Source organism: Spinacia oleracea, chromosome 3 (genome assembly GCF_020520425.1).
Source record: "Spinacia oleracea cultivar Varoflay chromosome 3, BTI_SOV_V1, whole genome shotgun sequence".
Taxonomy (NCBI): domain Eukaryota; kingdom Viridiplantae; phylum Streptophyta; class Magnoliopsida; order Caryophyllales; family Amaranthaceae; genus Spinacia; species Spinacia oleracea.
In genome coordinates this window covers 134,109,773-134,120,126 of record NC_079489.1, presented here as the reverse complement: position 1 = coordinate 134,120,126, position 10,354 = coordinate 134,109,773, and the positions used below count along the sequence as shown (strand labels likewise).

The following is a 10,354-nucleotide window of genomic DNA, read 5'->3' as shown; positions in this document are numbered from 1 at the left end:
TAGCTTACTACTTTTCTGTAACTTTTTTTTTTTTTGGTAATCTACAACTTCTATCTATCATACCCTTTGTGTTGTTGCATACTTGCAAATATCAAAAGAAAGAATCGAGAAGAAAAATGGCAGAAGAAGAGGAGGAGAGGAGAGAGAAGAAGAAGAAGAAGAAGAAGAAGAGGAGTATAGGAGGAATTTTGTTTTTTAAAAAAATAGTTAAATGTAAAATATTGGGTGAGTAAGGGTACAAAGGTACAATAATGCTAACGGAGTATTAACGGCGTTAAGTCTAGGGGCATTTGGTGCACTTTAAGTTTAAATAGGGGTATATTATGTGATTCGAAACGCGCGGGTGTATTTGGTGCGTTTCGTGAAACCTCAGGGGCATTTCATGAAAAAACCGTTGAAAATAATTACAACACTTCTAAGGTAGATCACAATCCCTTGAAGATCTTCATCGTACGTTCTAAAACATATCCCCTCATAGCACGAAAAACTTGAGTCCATGGAACCCCTGCATCACAAATTCCAGATCATAATCAAAGATAACACATAATTAAATAAACAACCTAAAGATCCAAGAGATTAAAAACCCAAAATCTAATAACCATATCTCAAAAATTATAAATGAAAAAATTCATCCAGATTAAATGAAAAAAATCTAGATCTAGTAAAATTTAACTGAACAAAATCAATCTAATAAAAAACCAAAAAAATCAAAATTCAAGGTCTGGAATCAAACCTGAGATTAGTTGTGGTACCCTTAGCTCGAGGCGGCGGCATAGACCTCCGACAATCATCAAAATCATCACACAAGTCAATATTGAAACCCAAAAACAATCACCATTTCATCGAAATTTCAAATGTAATTAGACAATTTGAGATACATCTCACACAAACAACCACGTTCTAATAAATATGAGAGACATGGTAAGTTGTACTTATCTCCTAAATTAAGCTTGACGGTTTTCCCGAGGGAGGAGGCGGAGAAACGAGGCGGCAGATGGAGACGAAAAGTTCACAAAGCTGTAGATCCATGGCTACGACAAAGAAAAAATCGGCATGGAATGAAGGCAAATAAAGGAAGAAAGAAGTTAATGGCAGGGAGATGAGGAGGAGTGATGAAGGAAGAGAGAGAAACAATTTGGTGTGGGATTGTTTCCAAACAGTAGAATAATGAGTTGGGTGGCGGTGGATGAATGAGAGCTTTAGGGTTTTTTAGTTATGTTGTGGGGTAAGGTCTGATTTTGTGTGTGGAAGCGTATAAACAACAACTATAATCAACATCAAATTTTTTTAATAAAAATAAATGAAAAATTGCGACTGCTTGTTCAGTCGCAAAAATCAGTCGCAAGTTTTTTCGACGGCAATTTAGTCGCAATAATTAAAGGTAGTCGCAATTTTGCGACTACGTAGCGACTACCATAAAAGCAATCGCAAATTCACGTCTCCTAGTATCCTTCAGTCGCAAAAATTATTTTTGCGACTGAAATTTTTGTTAGTCGCAAGATTCAGTCGCTAAATTGCGATTTTCTTGTAGTGCCTTTTGATGCTTTGAAGTCTGAGTCTCAATTTCTCTGTTTAGTTAATCAAGAGGTTACAAGTTCCCTGACTACTGCTTATAAGGTAATCATTGTTCTGTTTGTATTCCTAGCTCTAACCTCTAAGGATATCAACATTACATTGATGTCAATTTGCTGTTTTATTACTCTTCCACATGTTCATGCCGTACATTTCTCGTAATTCTTAGGTATCCTGGTCGTAGATACTTTCATTTTTGAGAGGGAGGTGTGGGGGGTTTTCTTTCTTGTCAGTTTGCCTCACTTGTGATTGATAACGACTTGTATATGTCGGTTGGATTTTTTCAAGTGTGCTGGTAAACTTCATTTCTTTTGCTTTGTTCACCCTAACTCCATGGAAATAGGATTTCCTATAATACTTATTTCTGGGCTAAGTATTCCTTTCTCTTTCTCTTACCTCTGAATTCTGGTTGTGAACATCAGGGAGCATCATCAATCATATTAAAAAAATTGGAGCAACTCGCTTGATAATTCCCAAGCGGTAATATATTTTATTTTGTTTATGCTTCTATCTATTGTTTGTTCATCACCTTGTCGTTTTTGAATCCCTTTTTATGAAATAAATTCTTTTCAAAAATGTTCTGAAGGACAAAAGCGAGGTGCGATTTTGTGCTGTGAGGTGGGCGACATCATTGTTTGATTTTCTGCACTGTCCTAGCCTGTTTATATGTATGGTTGCAGCTGCTTTTCTTTTGATCAACTATGTCCCCCCCCTTTTTCCAGGGTCTTTTTTAGCTTATCGTTTCCTGCATGTTGTCAAATTTTCAGACGAGCCTTGGCATTTTGTTTAAGTTATGTTGTCTTCTTGTCAATATTTTTGTCACTAGATGTCTTTGCTTGATATTTTCCTAGCAAGTTCATGGGCCTCATGGGCTCATGGCAGTGTGATTTGCATTGTAGACTCCTTTTTCCAATTGCAAACATTTGCCATTTAGTGAAACATGGGCAAACAGAATATTAATTGTCGCGAGGAGCTCGCTATCATGTATCACGTGTTGTCACTTTGTACCCCTTTTTTTTTTGTCAAATTTTATTTCATGCCTGTAATTGTGAAAAACGAATTTGCATGAAATAAAATATAGACACTTATTCATGTTTAAGCAATCAGTGTTTGCCTTAATTTCAGTAAATATATCATATTCTTTGTTTTTCTTTTTTCTTCTCTAGAGTAAAGATCACAATCAAAGCCGGAACATTCTAAGATAAGCAGAAAATCTTGTTGTGATAAAGGATGTGAAGGCCCTTAAGGAAGTCAATAATGCCGAGGTTTTTCCTAGACTCAGTCATATTTGCACTTAATATTGAGTGTCTTACATGTCGTTCTAATGTGATGCTATTTATCTTCCCATTTCCCAGTTTGAGAAATTTATGTCCCAATGGAACAGCAACAAGACTTTTAGGGATGATTACGAGAAGAAATTTTGACCTCACTGGACAAGCGGAAGATGGAATGAGGAATTTTGCTGAGAAGCCATTGGTGATAGCAGAGCCACTAAGACCTTCTGAGACAGATGTGGCGTCTAAAGCTGCTTCAAAGCAGCAGAAAGAAATTGCAAAAACCACTTTAAAAGCAAAGAATTTGCCTGCGGAAAAGGCTCAGAAAGAATTAAATAAGGACTCAAAACTACTTCAGAACGAGAACTGGAAGAAGATATCTTTGTGGTTGATAAACCAAAGAAGGATGTCTCAAAAGCTACTGAAATTAGTGCAAAGAAACTGAAGGATGAAAAAGGAAGAGGAGAAGGAAAAACAAAGACAAGCCTTGGAGAGAAAGAAGAAGATGCAAGAGAAAGCTGCTGCTAAATCAGCTATGCGGACCTAGAAGGTAGCTGAAAAGAAGATAAAGGTAAATTCTTGTTCTTTCAAGACTTCAAGAGTCTCATTCCCCCTCCCCCTATCTCGTCCTTTTGCTTGAGACTTTTTTTTGTGAATTCGCTAGAAAGAGGAGCAGGGTGTTGTTTAACTTTTTTATTGGTACGTCACAACTCACACGGTGTATGTAATATAAAAAATCATCCCATAACTATGTCAATTTGCGGTTTCTTTTTTTTTCTTTTTCATATGGCTTATTGTTTGTTCTATACATATTTAGTACTATAATCTTTTATAAAATGCCCTTACATAAAGCATTTTATCATTAAAAAAAATCCCATCCTAGGAAGAAAGAAGCACCAACTGTATAATCAACCAATGAATCATCAACATAGGAAGAATGTTGAGCCTTTATTAGCTCAATTGATAGGGGATGTTAGTCTTGGTGAGGCTTTGTATCTCATTATGTTGGATTGGCTTCAAATATGTTTCAATGTTTCATGTGTAGATGATTATTCGTTTTTATTTGATATGGAGTCCGTTTTTCTTTTTCCAAATATGAGTCCTAAGTTTTTAAATATGACCATCCTCTATAATAATCTAGCTGCTTGGTTCTTAGCCCTTGGTTTGGACACTCGATTAAAATTTGGAAAATAACAATCGGACCCTTTGAAGTTTGAACACAGGAAATACTATAACTTTTGTTCCCGGATCACGTATAAAGCTGCCATGAGAACTGAGAAGCCTTAATTTAGTTGATTGGCGTGTTTCTCATTTCGGTAAAGAAGTAAGGAAAGGGTAATTTACCACAGGGTTAGTTAGTTGATGCTTCCAATAGTTTTTTAGGGGATACCCCAAAATATCAGGGGCTTGTATTTGCTGATAGTACTGACCTTTAATTTCATGTTCACAATGAATTTTTAGTATAATTCTCTTTTTCTAATTAAATTGCTCTCATTTAGATAATTTGTGATGCCTTTGTGGCAGCCAATAGGGTGGGGGAAGATTTTCAAGCTTATAAATATGAGAGAGATGAAAAATCTCAAGGTTTGTGTAAAATATAATCTATGAGTATGCTCCCTTCTTTTCATTGTCGTTGATTTTTATTGGCTTTACATATAAAACATTTGCCACCAACATGAGGCAAGAGCGATAGGGAAGTAGATAGAGGATGGAGTGAGGTTATCCAATACCCTAGCAACATACAAGGAAAACTATGTTGAGATTGCGCATATGCTTCCCTGTAAATTGAAAAAGTAGTTGCTATTGGAGAGTCAACTAATTTCCCTTTAATATAGTAATTACCAGTATTAGTCTTCATTCGAATTCTCCCCTTCAGCTATCTCCTACATGAAAAATAAATATGTGATTTTTGACCTACTGTTGTATGTGTGGCTCAATTTCAATTATGTAGGTTATAAATTTTTTTGCTCGGTTTGGTGCTTATGATCCCTGTTGAAACTTCCTTGTGTTCTCAAAATGTTTTACTCCCTTATTTGTTGTTAGCAAATTAAGGCCTTATTTGGTTGGGAGGAATTGGAAGGAAAAGAAAAGAAAGGAAAGGTCAAATAAAGTTTCCTGTATTTGGTACAAATAATTATACGGGAAGTGGAAGGAAAGGAAGGGAATTGGAAGGAAAGCTCCTTTATAAAATTTTCACTTTCCTTTCCTCTCAAAATTGAAGGAATTTGGAAGGAAAGAGAAAATTAAAAGCTGTCATTTAGATTTCCTTTCTATTCCCTTCGTTTCTTTCCCTTAAACCAAACACATGAAAATAAAATCTTTTTCTCTTCCTTTCTTTTCGCAATTTCGATGGTGCAGGCGTGTGCACCTAGATCTAGGTGCACCGGGATTAAAACGCAAACATTTTAAAACAAAACGCGTATTTTCATTAATTCTGCAGTTAAAAAGAACAAGTCTCACAATACAAAAGAACATCATGTGCTCTGTTCTTCCCTGTTTAGTTTTCGCGATTTTTTTTGTTGTTCGCTCCTTTTTATATGTCTGGGCTTCATAATTTTGAATTCAAAAAGTGTGAATAGGAGAGAGAAAGCTTACATTTGTGCATAATTTTTTTTTAGAGAGAGAAACTGATGGAAAATTCTCAAATATTCCATGATTTCTCTGTTTCAACATCAATTTCGAATGATTCTTCTTCTTGTCATCTGAATTCTTCAGCTGAAAATCAGAGTTACGAAGGTATTCTTTCAATTTGTAATAACGAGTTGCATTTTTCTTTGATTTTATGATTTCGATTTCATAATAATCGTACTTTTTATGTTTTTTGTGATTGTAATTAGTTTGATTAATTTAATTTTGAATCTCATTCTTCGTTGATTTTGGTGATTGTTGATAATGAAGGTTACGAATTGGTTTTTTTCGTTGATTTCGCATTTATTTCATTTATGTGGTGAAACAGATTCTGTAATAACTATTATATTTAAGGAATATACGTTGATTTTGTCTGTTTGCAGAAAAGAACATTGTATCATTTCAGAAGAACATTTTTCAGTATCAAATGAACATGTTTAGAATACGTATTGAGACGTTCCTTTTTATTATATTTAGCTTTTCAAATAAACACTGATTGTTCTTTATTGATTGTTCTTTTAACTCTTCATTGATTGTTCTTTAAGTCATAGTGTTCTTTTCGGTCACCTTTTGTGTTCGTTTACTCTATTTTTATTGTTCATTTTAATAGTTACTGTTCCTTTGATTCTTTATTGGTTTTTTTATTATATCTGCACGGATTGTTCTTTTATGTTTTTATGAGTTTACATTGTTCTTTTGATTGACAAAACTGATTGTTGATAATTATGCCGATATTGTTCTTTTAGGTTTTAATGTGTTCTTTTGATTGACAAAACTGATTGTTCTTTTAACTGTTTATTGATTGTTCTTTTAATGCGTAGTGTTCTTTCCAGTCTAGTTGGAGTGTGTAATTTACTCTTGATGCATTGTTCTTTTCTAATAGGTACTGTTGTTTTTTATTCTTTATTGGTTGTTCTTTTATATCTGCCCAAATTGTTCTTTTAAGTTTTAATGTGTTCTTTTGATTGACTAATTGATTGTTCTTTTAACTCTTCATTGATTGTTCTTTTCATGCCTAGTGTTCTTTTCAGTCTACATGGATTGTTCGTTTACTCTTGGTGCATTGTTCTTTTTAATGGCTACTGTTCTTTTAAGTTCTTTTGTTCTTTTCTTTTTCTGATTTTTTTTATTTTATAAATTTCCAGATATATTAAATAATGCAGTTAATAATTCAGAACAAAATGATGCTAATGAGGATCCAGAATCCTATGTGGTTGTTGGCCAAGGTACATGAATTGTACTTTTACTTGTTTATCACAATGTTCGTTTACGTCTTGTGTTTGTTCCTTTATCATACTTATGATGTTCTTTGTGTTCTTTTTTATCGTCATGCAGATTTTGAAGAACCAGTTTCATTAGAGGGAAGTGTAGTTAAGGATGATGATGAGGCGTATGAGTTATACAACAGTCATGCATTTAGGAATGGTTTTGGTACTAGGAAGGGTAAAAAGGAGTATAGAAGTGGTACTAGAATAGTTCGACAACGGTTTTTTGTTTGTGCATACGAGGGGTTTAAAAATCCAGATGGTGTTGTGCCTAAATCCTTTAAAAAAATTGATAGGAGAACTGGATGCAAGGCTTCAGTTCAGTTTGATGTTGATAAGAAAACTGGAGTGTATGTTCTTTCTAAGCATTCCCGTCTGCATAACCATTCAATGGTTCCTGCTAATAAGAGACACCTTATTAGGTCACATAGGCACATTTCAAAAGAACAATTGGCTTTTCTTACTACTTTTACTTGTAGTGGCACGAAGCTTGCTGATGTTCTTAGAGCTATGAGGAAAGAAGTTGGTGGTGAGGCGAATTTAGGGTTCACTGTTCCTGACGCGTATGATGCTGTTTTGGCAGAGAAGAAGAAAAAGTTGGATGGTTGTGATTCAAATCAGTTGATCAGATGGTTCGCTATGAGGCAAGCTAAAGAACATGATTTTTATTATGATTTTCAATTGAATGAAGAGAATCAGTTGATCATTTTTTTTTGGAGAGATGGAAGAATGCGGTCTGATTATGAAGCTTTTGGTGATTTATTGATTCATGATACAACTTATCGTACTAATAAATACGATATGATTTGTGGGCCTTTTGTTGGAATGAATCTTCACACTCAAAATATCATGTTTGGAGTGGGTTTTATATTGAATGAGAAGGCAGGTACTTTTGACTGGCTTTTTAATTCTTTTTTGACTTCAATGGGAGGGAAGCAACCTGTGACTATCATGACTGATCAATCTTCTGCCATGGACAAGGCTATAAGGTAAAGTTCTTTTAGGTTGTTTGTATGTTCGTTCATCAAACACTTTTGTTCTTTTGTATTTTTGTACTATTTTTTATGTTCTTTTTCTTTTGTCTTTCTGTTTAGTTTATATTTTTATCTATTTTTTTGGTTTATGGTTTTTTAGGGAAGTGTTTCCAAAATCGAGGCATCGTTTGTGTACATGGCACATTGGGGAAAATGCTGTTGTAAACATCAAAGGTGTTATGGCCAAAGAAGGTTTCAAACGTCGGTTTGATTATGTTTTGAAATATACTGACACAGTTGCTGAGTTCGAGCATTATTGGAATAGGTAAAAATTATTTTGCTAATAGACTGATTAGTATTTAAAATTTTGTTTTGTTCTTTTCATTCGACAACATGTTTTTTGTAATGTTAAATAGTGTTCTTTTCATGGTTGATGAAACTTGTTCTTTTAATCTGGTATTTTAATGTTCTTTTCTTTGTTTAATAGAGTCCATACTTCTTGAACTGTGATTGTGTGTACTTTCTTTTCAAGTTTTATTGTACTGTATATTGTTCTTTTTTTGTCTTCATTTGTTCTTTGTTTTACTCAGGGTGTTCGTTTTGTGTCTCTGATTGTTCTTTTGTTCTCCTTGTTTGTTCTTTTGTAGTCTTATGACTGATTACAATTGCAAGACACACAAATGGATAGAGAGGTTATATGATTTGAAAGAGAAATGGTGTCCTGCATATAACAAAGAGTGGTTTTCTGGGGGTATTTTATCTTCTCAAAGGAGTGAGACGACAAATCATTCTATTTCTAGGAGGTTGCATAAAACGAATGGTTTATGTGATTTTTATAAGTGTTTTTTAGATGTAATTGATGAATGGAGAAGTAAGGAGAACAAGGGAGATTATAATTCTTCTACTTGAAATAGATATTACGCATGTGCGGATAACATGTTATGTTTGCATGCGCGGGATGTGTATACCATTGCAATATATTTGATATTTGAGCAACGATTCATCAAAGCAATTGGTTTGAGGTGTCAACGCATTTCCTATGAGTTTCCAGTTTCTAAGTACATTGTTGGGCATCCTACAAAGGATTTTATTAGACATGTTGTGATGTTTAATGAGCAAGAGATGGTTGTTGATTGTACTTGCAAGTCATATGGAGAGATAGGAGTTCTTTGTTCTCATATTCTTCGAGTTTTCATTGTCCATAATGTTGAAGAGATTCCCAAACAATACATTATGAAGAGATGGACCAAAAAGGCTATGAACATGATTGTTGAAGAAGGAGAAGATAGAGATAATGAAGTAAGTGTTGTTTCTGCTTCAGTTTGGAGGATGCAAAGCATAAGAAATTGCATTAAAGTTATAAATGAAGCTCAACATTGTCCGGCTGCAAGGAAGCTTATTGATTTGGGTGTGTTGGATATGTCATGCAAAGTGAAGGAGTATATTGGTGGTGTTGAAGGGGATGGTAATGTATCAAACAAGTATGTGTGAGAAGAAACTCTACTTGATGTCATTGAGCCTTCAACAGACACAGTTTTGCCGGATGTTGTTGAACCGATTGCTGAAAAAGTCATTCCAACAATGATTCAAAATCCACCAAAGCGAAAGAGGAAGATTAAGAACGGGACTGAAAAGGCTAATGAGAGGAATGTGAGACCTAAAGGAATTGTTGAGAAGAAACGCAATAAACTGAAAGGTTGGAACAAGAGAAGAGAAAGACATGTTGATAATTTGAGGGAGGAAACTCAGTCTACTGATCAGGTAAACTGTTCTTTTTAAACATTTATTTGTTCTTTTATTACTTTGGAATGTTCTTTTTGTTTATCATTGTTCTTTTTTCCATTTTTATGTTCTATTTATCCTTTTTGTTTATGATCTTTTAGTTTACTTTATTATGTTCTGTTCTTTTTAATAATCTATTTGTTCTTTTATTCCTTTAGTTTGTTCCTTTTGTTTATCATTGTTCGTTTTTCTTTCTATATGTTCTTTTGTCTTTTTGTTTATGTTCTTTTGCTAAACAGTTCATTTTTAAAAAAAACATCTATTTGTTCTTTTAATGTTTATTATGTTCTTTTTTGAACTGTTCTTTTTTATTATCTATTTTGTTCTTTTTTCTTCTTTATCATGTTCTTTTTTTCCTTATTGTTTCTTTGTTCTTTTTCAGTGTATCATAAATTTACCTGTTGGTGGGGTTTTGGTTCATCCAACATCTTCAAATTCACAATTGGAAGCATATGTTCCAGATGATTATTTTGGAGTACACATACAACCTTTGTAGATTCATTTACGATTGGTAATATTTTTATTTTTAGTTTGTTGTGTTTTTAATCATTTGTTTTTGTATTCTCAATAATGTTCTTTTACTCTTTTGATGTATATTTTTACGGGCTACTGATGTTTCGCTCAATCAATATTTTGAAATGAGAATTTTTAGTTGTATATATTCTTATTTTTGTTTTGATTTTTGTGCAATTAGGATTGCAAAATTATTGCATAAAGGAGTATATGCTTAAATGTGAAAAGAACTTACTAAAAGAGAATAAAAAGAATTTTGGAAAGGAAAGAACATATCCCATGATATAGAAGAACATGGTCTGGGATTGAAAAGAACTTGAACCTTTAATTGAAATACTTGTTTAAA

The 10,354-nt window shown here is 33.6% G+C and overlaps 2 protein-coding genes across 3 annotated transcripts; both read left to right on the top strand.

Moving 5' to 3' along the window:
- The first annotated feature begins 5,390 nt into the window (after window positions 1-5,390).
- LOC130470094 (protein FAR1-RELATED SEQUENCE 5-like) lies at window positions 5,391-8,622 on the top strand. The gene is made up of 5 exons (XM_056839675.1): window positions 5,391-5,582; window positions 6,620-6,700; window positions 6,810-7,728; window positions 7,874-8,038; window positions 8,361-8,622. The coding sequence occupies exons 1-5, from the start codon at window positions 5,477-5,479 to the stop codon at window positions 8,620-8,622; spliced, it is 1,533 nt and encodes a 510-aa protein (XP_056695653.1). The 5' UTR covers window positions 5,391-5,476.
- Window positions 8,623-8,629: 7 nt separating this feature from the next.
- On the top strand, window positions 8,630-10,093 carry LOC130470529 (uncharacterized). Of its 2 annotated transcripts, none has more exons than XR_008931106.1 (2): window positions 8,630-9,474; window positions 9,878-10,093. XR_008931106.1 is itself a non-coding variant. In XM_056840815.1 (2 exons), the coding sequence occupies exons 1-2, from the start codon at window positions 9,295-9,297 to the stop codon at window positions 9,989-9,991; spliced, it is 294 nt and encodes a 97-aa protein (XP_056696793.1). In that variant the 5' UTR covers window positions 8,630-9,294; the 3' UTR covers window positions 9,992-10,090. The 2 variants fall into 2 exon arrangements, 1 of the variants encoding a protein (XP_056696793.1); XM_056840815.1 differs by having other exon boundaries at window positions 9,878-10,090.
- The last annotated feature ends 261 nt before the right edge of the window (window positions 10,094-10,354 follow it).

Excerpts from the sequence above, each read along its gene's own strand:
- LOC130470094 (XM_056839675.1), top strand. The coding sequence starts at position 5,477 with ATGGAAAATTCTCAAATATTCCATGATTTCTCTGTTTCAACATCAATT. Across the intron at positions 7,729-7,873 it reads GCCATGGACAAGGCTATAAG|GGAAGTGTTTCCAAAATCGA; the intron begins GTAAAGTTCTTT and ends ATGGTTTTTTAG. Across the intron at positions 8,039-8,360 it reads TTCGAGCATTATTGGAATAG|TCTTATGACTGATTACAATT; the intron begins GTAAAAATTATT and ends GTTCTTTTGTAG.
- LOC130470529 (XM_056840815.1), top strand. The coding sequence starts at position 9,295 with ATGATTCAAAATCCACCAAAGCGAAAGAGGAAGATTAAGAACGGGACT. Across the intron at positions 9,475-9,877 it reads AAACTCAGTCTACTGATCAG|TGTATCATAAATTTACCTGT; the intron begins GTAAACTGTTCT and ends GTTCTTTTTCAG.